This window comes from Nyctibius grandis, chromosome 6, assembly GCF_013368605.1.
Source record: "Nyctibius grandis isolate bNycGra1 chromosome 6, bNycGra1.pri, whole genome shotgun sequence".
In the NCBI taxonomy this organism is placed as follows: domain Eukaryota; kingdom Metazoa; phylum Chordata; class Aves; order Nyctibiiformes; family Nyctibiidae; genus Nyctibius; species Nyctibius grandis.
In genome coordinates, this window is record NC_090663.1 from 27,191,899 (window position 1) to 27,212,020 (window position 20,122).

Below are 20,122 nucleotides of genomic sequence, written 5' to 3' on the forward strand. Positions count from 1 at the left end.
CTTAGGTGGTAAGTTGTTTGCATGTTCAGATTTCCACGCGTACCCTTCTTGCATGTGAAGTTGCTTCACATTGCTGTCATGTTCCATGAATCTCTTCAGCACTGTGGTCTAAGTGTGGACACATTTTATATGACTGTACCTCAAGAAAAGGAAAAATGGCAGGCCTCAGTCTTGCTGTATTGAGTAAACTGACTCTATCTCAACACATGTAGTTTTGCTGTAATTTGAAGTATGTTAGAAGATTAAATTATATCACATAACTGCTCTATGAGATATTTGCTGTACTGATGCCCCAGCTGTGTATACCGAGACTGATAAATTAATCAGTACTGAAATAGCATCTTTCAGGGCTAATTATCTTTCCTAATTGAGTTTATTTGAAGAAATTCAGGGAAATTGCTGAAGGACTGGAACAGACCCCTATTAATTTTGTACTGCTGCTGTATGTAGAGCTATACAGCGGACTTTTATATAGGATAGAAAAAGTTGCATGTGTTTGAAAGAAATATGGACTTGCTTTGCATTTTTGTATAGTTAGTGGGATGTGTGTATATCTCTTGTCCACAACAAAATTTCCCATGAGTCCAGGGAGAATTTTTCAGCAGAAGTAAGATGTTTGAGCAGGGCAGGACTGAGGACTGATGCACTGCCCTCCCAGCCATCCAATTACACAGAAGGATAAATCACCTTTTAACTGGAGACTCTGTAGTCTGAATTATATTTCTGCCACGTTTCCTCGAAATACAGCTGCACGAGGAATAAAGGATGTGATAGCTTCTTAGCACCCTCTGTCACCTATATTCTCCCATCCGAATGACCAAGCTTTAAATAATGATAAATTAGTTACTAGTGTTTATATTGTTCAGGCAACCTATTTTCCTGCAGTAAGAAGCCAGCTAGGTGTCTCAGTAGTCATACAGAGGTCAGTAGTCATACAGAGGCCACTTCCCTAAAAATGACGCCATCCTCTGACCCGTTCTAGGCTAATCATTGACAGGGCTTTTATGAGCACAAGCTTTTAGTGAAGCTTTGATAAGACACTCCAGCAGTTCGTGGCAAATGAAGACGGTCTGCACAGCGGGGACTCCAGCGAATGAATGGATTTTTTTCAGCGTCAGTACAAGAAATCTGACTTTTAATACTGGTGCTATAAACCGGCGTAATGTGTGGGGGACGACTGGAGAGATTTGTTCCTTTTTGGATGATAGTTTTCATAAGGATAGTTACTGGGCTTGCTGGAGAGGGAAGATCTGTGTGGAAAAAGGACCCCCACTTCAGCCCCGTGAGTGAAACACAGATGTTTCTGTATGACACGTTCCCCAAAGAGTTTCTCTGGGGTGTAGGGACAGGGGCTTTCCAGGTGGAAGGCAGCTGGAGAAAGGACGGGAAAGGCTCCTCCGTCTGGGACCACTTCATCCACTCGGAGTTCAGGGATGCTGACAGCACAAATGCCTCCAGTGACAGTTACACCTTGCTGGACAAAGATTTGTCTGCTCTGGATTTTTTGGGAGTTACCTTTTACCAGTTTTCAATTTCATGGTCAAGGCTTTTTCCTACAGGAGTGGTAGCAGCTCCCAATGAAAAAGGACTCCAGTATTATAACACCCTTATTGACTCTCTGCTCTACAGAAATATTGACCCTGTGGTTACACTATACCACTGGGACCTGCCCTTGATGCTGCAAGAAAAGTATGGGGGATGGAAAAATGAATCAGTAATTGATATCTTCAATGACTATGCCACCTTTTGCTTCCAGTCCTTTGGGGATCGTGTTAAATACTGGATTACCATCCACAATCCGTATTTAGTTGCTTGGCATGGGTATGGCACAGGTATTCATGCTCCTGGAGAGAGAGGGAAAATAACAACCGTCTACTCTGTAGGACACAATTTGATCAAGGTATGGTATAGTATGATTTTACAAACTGATCTTGCACCATCATGGGAAATTATGGACGGAATCAATCATGTAACCAATGTTTAAAAAAGAAATCAGGGAATGTGGAAACACCAAGAAATAACCCTTAGCTAAGGCAGTCTTTTTTTTAATCCTCATGTTGATTTTATTGTTGTTGTCACAACAGCTGGCTCAGTAATTATTTGTTTTGAAGCGCTTGTTTACTATTTTATTTAAATTAGGTTTTGCCTACAAAATCAGGCTATTACAGAGCATGATTTTCCTTCTTTATTCTTTACACTTAGTTAAACATATGGACATGACCATTCATTCAACTACATTGAAATGACTATTCTGTTAGTTTAAAATGAAATTTATTTGTATTTGCATATTGGATCAATTCTACTAGCAGTAGACTGTGTATATATAAATATGATTAATTCCAGCTTAGTAAGATCATATTACAAAATGTTTATTGCTAAACTAGCAAGGTCAGCAGATCTTGGGTCTGAAAGAAAACAAAGGCCCTCTTCAGTATTTGACAGTTTCAAAATTACATTATTTCCGTGTTGTTTTCAGCACTTTTAATTTTTATGTCAGTCTTATTTATCAGCTGTCTTCTAAGGAACTACACATCCAAAAGGCTTGATCCCATGGTCAATAGCTTCAACAGCTGCAGAGCTGGGTCCTAAGTTCATGGTATTCTTTCTTTGGGAAGGGCAAAAAGAGAAGTCTGAAGTGGGTCATATTTTTTAAGGAAAAAGTGCAGATGTTGTTCCTGGTATTCTCGACAGCATTACAGATTTTACAGCATCTCCTCTGACAGATTATTAATTTTCTTCTGCAGAGTAACTAGTTCTCATTCACAGGAGCTTATATTCTTATTTTCTCTTGCTATAATTTAAAACCATTTCCAGTAACAGCAGTTTAAGAGAAGAATTAACAATATCAATACAACATTTTTTTCATCTGTAGTGTTCAAAGTAGTTTACAGAGCAGGTCACTATCCTGTCTCTGTTTGGTAGAGCAGGTAGTATAATGCCCCCTGCTCAAACTATTCCTAGCTGTCATAGAGATAATTTTTTTACTACTTACCGTACATTACAAATATAATTAACAAATAAATCTGGATGTATTTGTCCTACAGAAAGAAGTATGCATGTGGGAAAAAAATTGCCAGAGTAGTTAAAAATATTCTGCAACTGACCATTTGTATTTCTTGTATTTGCTTCTGGGCTTGAACCTGCAGAAGCTCATTTTTCAGAAAATTCACACTGCAGTCAACAGAACTTTTCCACATAGAAAAGTCATCAAGCATGCTGAGTCATTGATTTCAGACTTAGCACAGGAGTGATTTAACTGTAGAGATTTGTGAAGCATCTCAAAGAGAACCGATGCTCAATCATTCTTTCTATTTGCAAGTGCTATATAAAATATATTTGATATAATACATGTAAAAGGTGCAACATAAGTTTGCAGTATTGCTTGCCTGCAGTTCTGAGTGGCACAATCAAATCTGGGGTACCAACTAGGCAGTCTCTGGGTTTTCCCGCTGTGTAAAATCCATGTAAGCAGCACACAGCACACAGGGAGCAGTGCTTCTGCTGAAGAGTTCCAGGAAGCCAAACATAGCTGGGTCTGATACACAAATCACTGACCTAAGTTCCTTGGTCAATATTATTTAAAACTCAGACTTGATGTAATAGTTCATTCTAGCTTTAAAGTCTGTGAATCTGAGTATAAAATCAGTCACTTAAATGAAAGAGTTAATGAGATTTTCAGCAACACACAATCTATTTACTAGCTTTCTATTATTCTGGGGGAGAAATTCTTTTAATGTGGTATCTTTACAGCCCCATGAACATTATCTAATGTATTAGCAGTTCTCTCCTGTGACACTGTAAAATTTCTGAAGATTTTAGGTCTTTATGAAGAATCTCAAATTTGTAGTAATGTGTTTGAGGAACTGGAGTTTGATGTTTGGGGTTGGAGGTGGAATGGAAGCTCTTGAGGAACCAGTTGACATGAGTCAACTCTTCTTATATATATAAAAATTTTTTTTTCTTAATAAAATGTAATTAAAGCCAGTCATTCCACAGAAGTCATAGGTGGTATTATATGTTTCAAGCCAACTAGCCCGAATCTTTCTCAAATGTTTTTGTGGGTATCTAAATGTTCAGTTTGTTTAGTATTGTTGAAAATAATGTATTAATATAATGTATTGATGCATAATCAGGATTCATGTGTTGTGAAATGTCTCTCCTTTGAGAGGCAGGGAACATTATAAGAATCTCTTGAAAGAGATTTCACATGTTTTTTTATTTCAGGACTGATATATGCAAATCTGTTTCTCAGACACTGTATGATGCCTACCTTCTAATTTACCACTGCAAACCAAAAATACCCTCCCAAAAATAAAAGACCAACAAAAATATCAGGTTTTGGCAGTGTGAGGCAAAGCCTGTTAAAGCTGTTGAAAAGATTCCCATTTATGTCAGCAGCTTTAGAAAGAGCTACTACTTTCTTGTCCATGTCAGAGTGTTATTTCTGGACAGGCTGATGAAAAACAATATTCTCCGTGCCACCCTATGTACATTACCAGGTCCGCCCATGAAATATGCTGAGCAGGAAAAACAGATCTAATCTGTTAACTAATCTGGCCACCGCTCTGTTACGTAGCAACTTGCTGAATAATCATTCTCACGCCTTTTTGTAGTACCTTTGGATAAATTAAATGAGGCTCTCTCATGAGTCCTACTTTTAGTTTCATTTACCAGTGTGCTGTTGCAGTTGTGGTGTTGTGAGAACTAATCACCATTTATATAGTGCTTTCATGTGATATATCAATCATAAACTGAAGTTAAGTTTCACAGAATCACAAAAACAATATAACAAAACATAACCCTCTGCTTTTTTGGACTTTGGATTATTTTATTGTAGGAACAGTTTGAAAGTTGCTGGGGATTTTTGCATCTCAGGAAGAGGGTTGAAGAAATTTCTCTTAATCTTAAACTATCAATTTTAGTAGGCTAAAGAAATCCAACATCTTAAATAATAAGCTGGCATAAGGAAAAAGTCCATGCATTTTTAGAACTGATTAAAAAATTATCTGCTTCCATGAATGAATTCAGGTAGGTAATTAGATAGATAATTCTCTTATTAAGGCTTTTCAACAAAAGTAGGATTGGTCTGTCTTCATCAAGCCCCAGAGCCCTCTGGTGTTGGCTAGCACAAGGCATTGCAAACGCTGTATCACCTCATACATGTGCTTTCCCTCTCTGCCTTGCGTCCTTTTAAGGGAATGCTCCAGATACATCTATTTAAGAGACGGTCCTGCCTTTTACATGGGTCTTGCTATTCGAGACCCATAAAGAGGGCTGGTGAATGTGGAAGCAAAAGCTGCTGAGCAGGGTGCTTGGGAGATCCACGTGGGGAAAATAATCCACAGAAGAACTCAAAATTTCAATTTAAAAAATATATTTACATGTTACTATGTGTGCTTTTCATAGACAGAGGGTAATAATTGCTACTGATCATTTAAAAGGATCTGATACTACTTCCATGGGAAATAATAGGAAATTTGAAGTTTGATGCTTATAATTTATAAATTGCTAAGGGGTTCACTTAGGTAAATCTCTATTCAATTGTGTGATCATTACCACTAACACGAGGAGCATGTGGAATCTCATACCCGATGGAGAGTGGCTGTCAAAAGTGTATCTCCTTTCTTCATTAAAGGAGACTGTACTTCACAAAAGCAACATCAGAAAACAATTAATGATAACATGTAACTTGCCATGTGACATTTGAAAGACACATCAAAGAAGAACAAAAAGCTATGAGCTTGCTCCTGAGGCAGCTGTCATACTGATGCAGAGAAGAAAAAAACTGCACACAGAAAAATTAGATGGATTTTTTTTGATTTAACAGTAAATAAATCTGACAAGAAGCAAGAAAATATAAAGCAGATGAATCATTGTGGCTGGAGCTATATGAGATATATACCTGATATATTATTACCATTTTCTCTGGATCTAGTTATGTTCTTTTGTACTTAGATTGAGGTTTATAAAGATCACAAACTGCAGATTAAGCTGTCTTCTTTTTGTCCTCTGTATCAGTGCTCTCCAGGCAGTTCTACCTTTGCTACATAACAGGCAGAAAGGGGCTGCTTTTTTTTTCTGTTAAAGACCATTCACACTCCTTTCCATCTGGCAGCAAAGCCCAGGAGAAAACTGTCAGAATAAGATCTCCCTAAAAATTTTTTCATGGACTCGCCTTCATATCACATACTGGGAAAAGGTGACCAATTCCCTTTCAAACATGGTGTCTCCATATAGATCCATCAGAGATCAGGTTCATCTCTGTGCCCAGCTGCATTACTCCCAGCTCTTACGGTAGACCTCACTATGCCAGGATCTCTTAGTGAACATTGCTGCCTTTGGGATCTTCGGATGAGCATGTCGCAGAGAAGTCCCATAATTCATTCTCCTTAAAAACAAATTTCTACTGAATGAATGGGGAATAATTCTTATCTCTACATCCAACCAAACACTTTCTTCCCTTCCTCCAAAGGGGCCTCCTTTCCTCAGGATCTAGAAAGATGAAGCTACAGCAGTGCCCATATTTCTTGCAGGAGGAGGGAAATCTGTCTCCATCAAGTACGGCTCTAGGATGCACAGCAGAATTGTCTATGCTTGTAAATGTCTTTGCTGGAAGATTTTTCAAACAGTAGTAGCCATCAGTGATGAGGTAAAATTCAGCCCTGATTCACACTTTTTGTATGATTTGTTATTTTCAGGTTAACTTTCTTACATTTCTTGAAAATAATCAGGAAAAACACAATCCAAATGCAAGATGGTTATCATACAACAAATTTGATAGTAAAGCTTCGGTCCTTCAAACCACCCCCTTAGAAATTTAGTTGCCTACATCTAAAGGGCGATTTTTTTCCTTTACAAAGATTTAGCTTCAGAGTCAGTTTGCAAAATAAGGGCTTTAGCTCTACTGACTACGTGGCATCTTTACCACAGACCAGAAGGGCGTTGAACTGAAATATACTCTCCAAATAAGCCACACACACCTGCCCTTCTTCTAAAGTGATGTTTAACACCACCATCATCAGACTCGGTATTCTAGCTCTTCATGGTTTAAAAAACAAACAATTAAACACAAAACCAGAATAATTTTATTATCATTTTCTTAATTCCCATTTTCCTAAATGTTCTTGCTCTCCAGCACATAAAGTAACTCCATATACCCCGACATTGTTTTGTGTGCTCATTGCTGAGACATTCAGGAAAATTTCTTGACTTTAACATATCTTAAAAATTTTAAAGTATTGGTCTTTGAATAGTAGGCTCTTTGCTTACATACATGATAAATTACAGGATCAGAGTTTGAAGGAGTATGAGAATATTTCAAGAAGAGAGGAGACTTATCTAGCCTTTTTACAGGGTTAATACTAACTGACTTAGCACTCTGATTTTCAAGTCTATGGAATGATTTCTATATTAATACCAGGAAAATATGCTGAAATTAACATGTCATATGTATCTAGAATAAACACACAATATCAATCCTGCTTTCACTGTGTACTTAGCCTTGACATTTGTCCTTGATTTAACAAGGGAAGTGAAAGATTAGGGATTAAACTCTAACTGAAAAAAGATTAGTCAAGATTTACTCAAAATAGCCAGTCTGATATATGATAAAGCTTTTAAATTGCTGTTTGTTTCGTATATGGTCTTACAAAACAAATTATATTAATCGGTTGGTTCCATCAACAATAGTTTGCACTTAACGAACACCTTCCATCTGAGAATGTTAAGCTGCTTTACAAATAATTAACAACTCAAAACAGAATTATAGGCAAGCAAATGCTATGTTCTCCACTAATAAGGGTCTGTAAAAACCCTTATTATAGACAGAGCGACAATCTTTTTTCAATAGAGTTAAGAGACATCAGTGACACATGAATTTGTGTATGTGGATCGTATCTTGACTCATATTAAATGTACTTATTTGTACTTGAGGTCTATTCCTGTAGAATTATACCTGTGGCTGTATTCTCTACTGTAGACAGTATTTTTAATAGTAACTTTGCTTTCTTCCAATCAACCTCCTGAAGATGCGTATGAATACGATGAGTTTGTCCCTGATGGCCTTTTACATGTCAATACTGCATTTTAGTTAGTTGGTTTTTGGCAAAGTTGTCTTTCTCCACTTTACCTAGAAACGTGTGCTTGCTGAGATTTACCTGGTGCTGTCATCATGCTACTTGGCACTGTGCATAACACAGCTGACTTCAGCAGGGTTTTCCTTGTTAAGCCAACAAAACCATATACCTTTGATTAAACAGTGGTGTTAGTAGCCTGTGGAAATGGCACTGGCCACTTAAATTTTCTGATGAGACCGGTGAGAAATCCATTTTATAATATTTTAACTGTATCTTGCAACTTGCCTCATGACTACAATTTTGCTGACTTCCCTTTTCAGCTACAGAACCTGCATTTCAAAGGTTAATGTTACTTTATCAGTATTTTCAAAGACAGACCTTGAACAAATGTTACGAGCGTGACCTTAGAAACCATAAACAACTGATACACAAAATTTCACAAACTGTAATTCTTCAGTACTCCCTAGCTTAACCAAATACCTACCTGACATCAGGTCTTTTGTTTTTTTAAACTGTCAAGGCTGTGTGTTTTTAGATAAATTAACTGAAATGATTGTCAAAGGTAAGCAATGCTGTTTGGCTTGGTAATGATGTCAGCCTAACTTGGCACTCTTAAGTGTTTCACAATGTTTCTCAGTGTTTTTTTCTGGGTGCAAACAGTTATTTTCTTTCCAGCTTAAGAGCCACATATCAGGAATAATGCAAACCCTGAGTTACTTGACAACTCCTCAGCTGGGAGAGGTCAACTCCCCTCCCCTGTGTCAGGTCCTCTGGTGTGATTCACGCTGCGATCCAGAGTTACCCTTCTCTGACACCCCAGCTCTTCCCTTTTCCCACAAGACTCTAACAATGCTAGGGTTCCTCAGTCTCCCATGTATTCCTTTTTTCGTGTAAATTTTGACTGCTATTTTCTTTTATTTAGGTAATTAACAATGTGACATTTGAAGGTAGTTCTGGTGTGTGACAATGTTAAGCTTTCTAAAACATGATGATAATCAGAAAAATTGAAATAAGATGTGATACAAGGTATGCTTTCATTGTCACTAACACGAATAGCAAAACTTCTGTCTGTCCTAGGGAAGTCAATATTCAGCCAATAGGCGTACTAAAACATGCCGTACCCAATAGATCTTATGAGATACTGCTGCCAAATTTCCTTTTAAAACCAAAGTGGCATTGCTCTCAAAATGAGTACTTAAAATGAGTAAGCTTCATTCTGTACTGTTGCATGTTACTGTCATAAAAATTATTATAGCAACTTCAAAGGAGAAATGAACTAAAATCCTAGATCAAAATTCTCACACAAAATTATGAAACTTGACATTTGGGTTCTAACTTGGCAACTGGATCCTTTCTCCAATTTTTTACATTTAGGGACTGTGCAAATCTCAAAGTAGAACACCTACTCTTATGATTAGGCCAAACTAAAACAAATGGAAGTGTATCCCAAGAAGAATATGGGGTGGATGTGGTTTGATTGGAGGAAATCCAGGTAACCCCCATAGCACAGAGCAGTCGGTAGCACAGAGCTGACACTGACAAAGGAAACCTAATTTGAGATGCATAATTTATGTATCAGTTGTAATGATGGTTTAAAATTTTAACTGTATCAGCAATCACTGCTTGACAAAGAAAGACCTAGATGGGACTGTCTAGATCACGGTGTTTAAATCCTACCATCAACAGCTATTTCGTCCCAAAGTGCCCATGTAGCAGCTATTCACATCGCTGCTGGGACCTCTCATGAAATTTAGACCTATCTTAAAAGGCAAAAAGCCACAGCCCTCATGTATCATAGGAACAGCCCACATGAGATAGTGAGAATTACCATCATCCTGAGGTGCCTTGCAGTATTACAGTCATTGCCCACTACTGTTATAGGGTAATTAGTGTACATTAATTGTTCATTAATATTGCCATAGAAGTTTGCAGTGAATCAGCTCCAGCTACCTGCCCGCCTAGCTGCCTACACACAGAGATTTATTGCTATTTAATGCTATTTTTCTCTCATCAGGCTCATGCAAAAGTTTGGCGTAACTACAAAAAACACTTTCAACCGTATCAGAAGGGGATGATGTCCATAGTGTTGGGATCCCACTGGATCGAACCTAACAAATCGGAAGATGTGTTGGACATTTCTAAATGCCAGCAGTCTATGGAGAAAGTACTGGGGTGGTTTGCCAAACCCATCCATGGGGATGGCGATTACCCAGAAGAACTGAAAAATGAATTCTCGTTTTTGCCACAGTTTACTGAGGATGAGAAAAACTACATAAAGGGAACAGCTGACTTCTTTGCATTTTCCTTTGGTCCTAATAACTTTAAACCTCCAAACACTCTACCAAAAATGGGACAAAATCTATCACTCAATTTGAGGGAAGTACTGAACTGGATTAAACTGGAATACAACAGTCCTCGAATCTTGATTGCAGAGAATGGCTGGTTCACTGACAGCCATGTGAAAACAGATGACACCACAGCCATCTACATGATGAAAAACTTCATTAATAAGGTTTTACAAGGTTTGTACACAAGTTAGCTGTTGGATTTTCAGAGAGCTTTTTAACATCATTTGATACTTAGCTCTGTAATGATTTAATCTTTTTTTTAAAGAGACAATGGCAACTAAGTTAATAATTAATTGTTTATACTACATGAGTACAAGTCATAGATCAGGATCTACTGGTGCTAGATGTTGGACAAACACAGAAAAAACCCATAGTCCCTGTCCCAGAAAGCTGAAGTCCAACATCTGCACTGGATTTTAAAACTAAGTAAGTGCAAAACTGAGTCAGAAATTAATGAAAACAAATCTATTGGATATCACTTTTCATTGTGGGCAGCCCAACTGTAAAATCTTTGTGCAGGTACATACCTTGACAGCAGGAAAACGAGACTGTGACTGCAGGCTGTCATTGCCATGCTGGGGTCCTACTCCAACATAAAATTCACGAAGGAAAGCAGCAGGACAAGGGAGATCATTCTTCAGTATTATTACATGCCAAACAGAGATAGTATGTTTTAAAGCCACACTTTTAATCTTGGTATTTTCCCTTCATAAAGCCAGCATACAGGGGGGGCTCTCTGAAGGCAAAAGATTTAATTTTGTATGCATTGTAAACACTGTTAGTACCTAGAGCCTCTGCAAAAACAGTATTTCTTTTGCCCCTCAGCCAGTTTGTAGTTTTGGCTCTGGGAGAGGGATGGCTGGTGGTCCTGAGAGCCATCCTCCCAGCAGGCTGCCCCGCTGCTGGTGCCACACTGCAGTGATGGGATGGCTCTCATCCCTTTACAAAACCTTTCTTATCCTCAGAAAAGGGAAAACATGAGTAATAGTTTACTCTGACACCAAGAAAGACACTGAGGTGCTGGAGCGTGTCCAAAGAAGGGCAATGAAGCTGGTGAAGAGTCTGGAGAACAAAAGTCTTATGGGGAGTGGCTGAGGGAACTGGGGTTGTTTAGCCTGGAGAAAAGGAGGCTCAGGGGAGACCTTATCTCTCTCTACAACTACCTGAAAGGAGGTTGTAGCAAGGTGGGTGTTAGTCTCTTCTCTCAGGTAACAAGTTTAGGACGAGAGGAAACGGCCTCAAGTTTCGCCAGGGAAGGTTTGATTGGATATCAGGAAAATTTTCTTCACTGAAAGGGCTGTCAAGCATTGGAACAGGCTGCCCAGGGAAGTGGTGGAGTCACCATCCCTGAAAGTATTGAAAAGATGTGTAGGTGTGGTGCTTAGGGACATGGCTCAGTGGTGGACTTGGCAGTCCTGGGTTAATGGTTGGACTCGATGATCTTAAAGGTCCTTTCCAACCAAAACGATTCTGTGATTCTATGATTCTAAGTTGGGAAGTACTGTATCACTAACAAATGTAGTTAAGCTTCTAATGAAGATTATCCAAATATATTTAAAGTTGGTTCAAATTGTAAACTTCACATACCGCAACTATGTGGTATGTCCTGCTTATTCCAGATTTTGAGAAGGTTACATTCCCGTTTTTGGTTTATGATATTTTAAATACTGCCTTGACACAGCAGGAAAGTCTAGATGCAGGCCTGGATTTGGAGGTGTGGAACAGGTAGATTTCTGGACACATATATAAGAAAATCCACAGTTATTTTGAATCCTCTACAGCAGACCTGGCTGTAAGAACCATCCATGGATTCACACTTCTGAAATACTTGGTCAATGATCAACCAATAACTACTTCTCAAGAATTGTCATCTACATTTTTATGTATGCAGATACTTCAACCTCTGCTTCAAAATACAGGATTATCTCTTAACTAATGCATTTTTTGTGAAGCAAACTTTAATTTGTCTGATCAGAAATAGTATTTGAAACATATTTTCACATTTTCACTTACAGAGAAGTCAGGTATAAATTTGCTGTTTGCAGCAAAAGCAGTTAACGTCAAAACATCATTTATATAGGCCAAATCGTAGTGGGATGGTGGCCGTTAAGATAACACGTAACAGGCTATGAGCAGATATACCCTGTGTGTGTGTTCAAGGAGAAGGCTGTAAACGTTGTACTGTATGTCTGTATCTTATGGTACTGTGAGTCACGAACATGCGTGATGTATAACATCACCGTTGCAATGCACTGACCCTGATTATGACACAAGGATGCAATCGAAACTACAGCTTCTTAGTGGCATGCGTATGCCTGTCAGTACTGAAACTATTACTTCTGCAGAAGGACTCCAAGGCTCCACCTATAGCAGACACAGAAATGCCTTGACATCTGCTTCCGTGGATGTCACCTCTGGTGACAGAGGGAGCTTTATTAACTCCTGACCTCTTCTACCTTCAGCCCCTTGTTCTGGCCCCAGCCATCCCCATGGTTTTTAGGAGGATTTTCTCACACCCACTCTAACGTTCAGTGAGGATCCTGACTTCTGTTTCTGCCCTCTCCTACTGTCACTGCAGACAATGCTACAAAAATACTCTCACGCTGATCCACAGGATCTCTACCTATTACCCAGCTAACTATTAACTCTTACCACAAAATAGACAAAAAAATAGTGCTTTTCCCCCCCACCTATTTAAACAGCCAAAAAATCTTGTCTAGGCATGCACCATCTTGAGTACCACAGTATCTTCTGCTCTGACAATTAAACTTAGCTCCCATCCATTCAGTATGCTTCTAAAAAATATTGTCACTTATGCTGTGCCTATATGTCTACTTCAGCCTTCCCCGATGCAGACATGAAGTACTCATCTTTACTTACAAGGCCCTTCTGGCCAATCTCTTTATCTTCTGCATCATTCTCCACTTCCATGTTTTGCATTTGATATTTTCAGACATTTTCATGCTTTCTCCCATGATTTCCCTAATATTTAGAAGTTGCTTTTCTTGAAAATGCATGCCGTTGCATTGCTTCATTGTATTCCCTCATCTCCAAGGCCAAGTATTCTGATTGTCTATTGTCTATGAGTTTCTCATATACTTACACTGCAAACTCTTGGGCTTTCTGATTTCTTTATCCAGAAGCTAGTAAAATGACATAGTGGACTATGACAGCACTGCTGAGTACCTTGTTACTCTGCGGCATGAATACAAGTACTGTGCAAAACTGACTCCTGCTGAAGTTGCAGCATGGTCTGACTAAGTCAAAGTAGTTCAGTAGAAATACAAAATTATGCAAAGTGAAATGTCCTGTGAAAATAAGGCAAAGCAATGCTGGATGAGAATAGAGCTTTAAATTAGAATACTTCATCTCTATTCCTTGGCTTACTCTCAGCAGACTACAGGTAAAATATGGCTGTCCGTCTGTCTCTGTCAAAATCCTCAGTAACCCCACTTGGTCACTGTAAAGCAGTCATTTGCCATCTTTCTAATATATTTTATGTAAAAGATTATATGTATACTCCTTTGCAAGGTGGAGGGACATTAAGGTTGACTGAAGAAACATGCATGTGCTACACCCATTCTTTGAATAAATCAAGCACTTTAGTCTCAGGGTTGATCAACCCAGCTTCTTCTAAAGTCATTACATGTCCCATACCAACACATTTAAATTTTCAATTTAGAAGTGGAATAGACATTCCTAAATGTTAGAGTTTTCAGAGATCTTTCAAATAAAGGTAGAGAGTTTTAGCTTCATGACAAATACGAAGTCACAAACTAGATCAACTGTTGCACCCTTAATTTTCAGTTGCAATTCTCTGATTTTATTGTTATATATTACTTGCAAATCATCAAATGCAACCTAAAATCTGGATGTGGCATAATATTTCATGTTTGTTCAGAGCAGAAATAAAGCATCCTACAGTAATTTAATTTTTTAAGGAACTAGTGATGTACATATTTTTTTAATAAATAAGGACTAAGCTATATAATGCCTGTTACAGTTTTGCAATGAATTACAATGGGCCAATAACCCTATGAGTGTTATTGGTCAAGATTTTCAAAGTGAATAGACCTTTCTCATAAACATCCCTTATATGTGTTAGCGTCCTGAATATAAGACTCATGGATGTTACTTTCTCTTACGCAGCTATTAAATACGACAACATAGATGTGTTTGGTTACACAGCCTGGTCACTCCTTGATGGCTTTGAATGGCAACATGCTTACAACATCAGGCGCGGATTATTTTATGTAGATTTCAAAAGCGAAAAAAAGGAAAGGATTCCCAAGTCATCTGCACTTTATTATAAACAAATCATACAAGAAAATGGCTTCTTCCCAAAGGAGTCTACCCCAAGCTTGCAAGCTCAGTTCTCCTGTGACTTCTCCTGGGGTATCACCGAGTCTGTTCTCAAGGTAAGCGTAAAATACTGGGAAGACCACTGGATGCAGAGCGATCAACAGCTTTACTTTGTGAATCAATGACTGTGTACAGCACCTTTTGTTCAGGAATCACAATGCACAGTGCAAACAGAAGTTAAGCCTGGCCATAACTGAGCCATAGGCTCAATTTTATGTACTTTACAGGTTTTTGGGTGAGCTCCTCACAGAGTGCTGGGTGCTCCCGCAGCAGCAGACCCCTCTGCCGGAGCCCTTCGAAGTCTGGCCCTCCCTCGCCTTCCCTCCGCTTGCATCTCCACGTGGCAGATTAGATCGGGAAATTTCAGACCAAGAAGTCGACCCCGAACGATTGTTCCTGGGTTATTTTTCAACCAGGGGAGTTTCACAATCCAGTTTGCAGTGTGGCCATAGGGATGCCTATGACAGTGCGATGGAGTGGGTGGCACAGGGCAGGGACAAGGTGGTTATGCTGGTGGCAGCAGAGCTACCCGCAGGCTCGAGGTCTTGTCTAAAGCTACTGAGCAAGGCAGAAACAGATTCCTAGGCTGAACCTGCTCTAAGTGCCACTTCGACAAGTGGGTAACAAGCCGTTCTTTAAAAACATTTATACCACAGGCAAAAATAACCAACATCAGCACGCGTGGCCTTTATCATCTGAGCTCACATTTGAAAACAGATCATACCACCTTTTTTCCAAACTGGTTCCTACAGTATCTATTTCTACTTTAAATGTGGTAGATAAGCTAACCATACGTATGGCCAGTGTTGGGATACTCTTGTTGTCATCTCATACAGAAAGATAGTCCAACGACCAACATCAGCCTCAAAAAATAAGAGCAAAACTCCATAATTTAACCTATTCACTGACAACCATAGGGAAAAAAAAGTAAAGCTTCTATATACTTTGTTAATCATTCTGAGGAAATATCCAGCATGGAAAAGTGCATTTTCTTTAAAAAAATCAGATTTAATCTAAATATGTTGAACTTCACTATACTGTATTACAAATCCTACAAAAAAGTCTTTAAAAAAATTGGAATAGAAAAAAAAAAATATCCTGTGCTACACAGGATACATCCTGTGCTAATCTTGTTAACTAGTAGGTGATAGTAAAGATATAACTAATAGTAAACGCTACAGGCTGTTTGTGTCAGATGTTTGCATAGGCAGAAGGACTACCAGTAAGACCAGGGAACACTATGCCACAGTTTCACAAGGTTGATCTCAGCAGCAGTGCCAAAACAATCTGTGCTTGCCTCGTATACCCCCCGGTGCTTGTTCTTACTACCCCACTCTCCTGCCAGCTGCCCGAGAACTGCTGTTAGCGTGACCACAAACTGAACTTGACCCGGCAGATGTATCTGTGTGAAAATACACGTCATGTAGGCTGGTGTCAGGGCAAATGCCAGTGTGTAGCTGAACAGAAAGACTGCAATTTTAATGTTTTCCATAGATGAAGGAACAGAACAGGTCAGACGACCACTAACGCAAAGCCCATATAGGTGAGTTGGTTATCCTCTTCCCCTCAGAGAATCTAAGTGGGACCTTCTGACATCCAGCACTAATCCTACAGCCAAACACAGACAGAAATGCAGACTATAAGCAGGCATTCATTTAATTAAACCCCATTGTAACATACAGTTTTTATTTTCACAGGCAGAATCTGTGGCTTCCTCACCGCAGTTCTGTGATTCCAGCCTGTACCTCTGGAACATCACGGGAGACGGGCTCCTGCACAAAGTTAAAGGGGTGAAGCTAAAAACCCGACCGGCACAGTGCACGGATTTTGTCAGTATTAAAAAGCAACTTGACCTCCTGGAAAAAATGAAAGTCACCCATTACAGATTTGCACTTGACTGGTCGCTAATTTTACCCAATGGAGATCTGTCTGTGGTCAACAGGCAAGTCCTTAGGTATTACAGATGCGTGATTAGCGAAGTACTGAAACTCAACGTTCAGTCCATGGTCACCTTGTATCATCCAACTCACGCCTACCTGGGCCTGCCGGGTCCTTTGCTGCAGACAGGAGGATGGCTGAACCAGTCTACTGCCTATGCTTTTCAAGACTATGCTGCTTTATGTTTTCGGGAACTTGGCGATTTGGTTAAACTTTGGATTACAATAAACGAGCCTAACCGGCTAAGTGATGTCTACAACGGGAGCAGCAATGATACATACCAGGCAGCACACAATTTATTAATAGCACATGCCATGGCCTGGAAAATATACAATGAGCAGTACCGGTTCTTTCAGTATGGCAAAGTGTCCCTGTCCCTGCATTCAGACTGGGCTGAGCCTGCCAACCCCTACTTTGAATCTCATTCAAAAGCTGCCAACAGGTTTCTTGAGTTTGAAATAGGCTGGTTTGCTGATCCGATATTTAAGAGTGGGGACTATCCAGCTACCATGAGGGAATACATCAGCTTTAAACACAGAAAAGGCCTCTCATACTCTTTGTTGCCATCTTTCACAAGCGAGGAAAAGCAGCTTGTCAAAGGTGCAGCTGACTTTTATGCACTGAATCATTTCACCACCAGATTTGTGATTCACGAACCTCAGAATGGGAGCCAGTATGAATTTGATCGTGACATCCAGTTTCTGCAGGATATCACCTGCCTGAGCTCCCCCTCCCGTTTGGCAGTGGTGCCTTGGGGAGTGCGCAAAGTTCTCAAGTGGATTAAAAAAAACTACGGTGACATCGATATTTACATCACAGCAAATGGAATAGATGACCAGTCCTTAGACAATGATGAACTTAGAAATTATTACTTGGGAAAATACATACAAGAGGTTTTAAAAGGTGAGTATATGATAGATTCAAGTTCCCCAGACCCATTTCCATGGCACAGACCCAGGCATTCCTTAAGCAAACACCTAAGACTTGCCCCAGACAGAGCAAGCAGCTCTGGCTGAGATGCAGGAACCAGCCATCAGCATTCAGCCTCCTGAGGGGCCTGATTCTGCAGGCACACTCAGGGCAGGTACAACACAAAGCCATGGCATCAGGCCCTGACATGAAATGGAGCCACAGCTGCTTCCAGTTTAAACCATGTGAGAAGGCACCTGGGCATGCATATGCAGCAGAGTAGCTCTTCAGAAGTTAGTAGGAGCTGGCACTTCAGACCAACAGCTCCCAAAAGACAACTCTAATTTCTACTCTACAAAGAAAGGTGTGAGCCTACTTACTTGCTGATGAACTAGAGTCATTGAGCAGAAAAGCACAAGCAAGTCCAAGGAGACCTGGAGGGACATACAGAAGAAACACAGCATGTCACTAGATTTTTAAGGAACTGCTGTTGAAGGGAGAGTCAGACTCTGGTTCTTGTTCCCCTATTTGCTTTCCCTTCTGCACCTACAGAAATCCAGTTCCTCACTTTAGAGAAAAATGAATAACAATTATGGAGGTAGAGGACAAAAATGAATGTTCAAGGCAGTGACCTTCAGCAATAGTTTATTGTATGAGAAATGCTGCAGGGACCTCACCCCTCCCACCCCTCTTCCTCCAACTAAATGTTAAAAGGAAAGTAGCAAGCCACAGGATACCAGAGAGGCCTCGGTATCTGAACCATACAGCCAAAACAAGATGTAAAATACTTCCTTCCACTCACTATTCCCTATTGGCAGCACTAACGAGTTCCCTAGTCAGGACGTGGGGCCTCTACAAGCTCTTCTGAGGCACCTGTTGCCAAACATAGTCTACATAGCCTGGTTTCTCCTGTCCAGGAGCTAGCTATGTAAAAAATGAGACAGGTCTTACTCATGGTTAAGCATGGCTTCAGATGACTTTTAGATACCAACAAGAAACAGAGCATTCCTCCTCCAGTGCTTAGCCTTTTCTCAATTACTATAGGACTAATGAGCATTTGCTGATTTGTTTTCTATGCTAATTTCACATTGCAAACAAAAGAACAGTAAATTATTAAAGAAAATAAGTTACTAAAGGAAAAGGTTGTTTAAAGGGCAATTCATCATAGTATTCCCGTTTTAATCTTCAGATGGCATGATACTTTACTCACAGAAAGATCCCCCCAATTTACAACATTCTTGCTTAATTAGGGTCATGTCCCTGACTATGCTATCTGCTTACACATGAATTGGAGAGATATTTACTCACCAAGGGCTGCTATTTATGATTTCATTAAAGTATTTTCACCCAACACTTGGGTGCAGCGGTGTAATGTAGAGTCATGCATGCTGCAGGGCTGAGCAGCTGCGTTTTAAGCAGGGCAGGACTTTTCAAAGCTCCTTTCATGTCCCAGATGAGCAGCTGCTCCCCTTGAGTCATCACAGCTGGGTTCAGGGAAGAGCAGCACCTGGCTTTTCCCAGGAAAGCAAGCTCCCAGCTCAAGCCATGTTCAAATCCAGCTTTCACAGAGTAGGTCCAGAAAATTCCCAAATTCTTTTTTAAAAATAATGATGCAGTGTTTCTACTTAAGAGAGCAGGAGCTGAGTATTGTTAGAAGCAGTAAGTGTAAGTATTTTGTGGTGCAATTATGCTCTTTAAATTGATAATCATTTGAAATCTGAACTTATTACCAGAAGGTTTGCAGGTCATGCAAGGTTTTATTAACAACATTTGTTTTTTCTTTTTTTCCCCTTCGCAGCATACTACATTGATAAAGTCAAGATTAAAGGCTACTATGCATTCAAACTGACTGAAGAAAAATCTAAGCCCAGATTTGGATTCTTCACTTCGGATTCAAAAGGAAAGCCTTCAATAAAATTTTACAATAACCTGATAAGCAACAACGGCTTTCCAGCCGACTATTCAGTCTGTGATCCCCCCACCCAAGAAAAGCAGTGTAGCTTGTGCTTGTTTATTTCTCAGAAGTCATCGTTAATCTTCTTTGCCTGCTGCCTTTTCTCTACCCTTATCTTGCTTTTAACCATTATTGTTTTTCACAAAAGAAGAAAACGTTTTAAGGCAAAAAGCATCCAGCGCATCTGTGTTTCATTTTAAAAAGGGGGCACAAGCCCACTTTCAGTGAGATCCGTCACTGTTTGCATTTTACAGAGGACAATGCAGATCAGACAACTGTAGAAAAGCACTACGTGAGTCACTCCAGTCATACACACCGAGCATTTTGTTGGAAAATGGAAAGTAACTGTATGCACAGGCAGAAGAGCTATGATGACGCTTCTGGTGAAATTACTTTTATGCACCTTCTGTATATAGAAGTAAAATTCATCTATTTAAAAAAAAAAAGAGGAAAATGTTATGGCTCTCCTGTGCCTTGGAATAACGTTTCAAGCAGTTTGACTTGAAAAGAGAGATTAAGCTGTGAGAACTGATGCG

The 20,122-nt window shown here is 39.6% G+C and overlaps 1 protein-coding gene across 1 annotated transcript; it reads left to right on the top strand.

Annotated features, from left to right (window-relative positions):
* Window positions 1-1,059: 1,059 nt before the first annotated feature.
* On the top strand, window positions 1,060-19,786 carry KLB (klotho beta). The gene is given in 6 exon segments (XM_068404077.1): window positions 1,060-1,140; window positions 1,142-1,900; window positions 10,090-10,597; window positions 14,573-14,841; window positions 16,483-17,626; window positions 19,431-19,786. Coding segments are annotated over 6 exon segments (3,117 nt in total).
* Window positions 19,787-20,122: the final 336 nt, after the last annotated feature.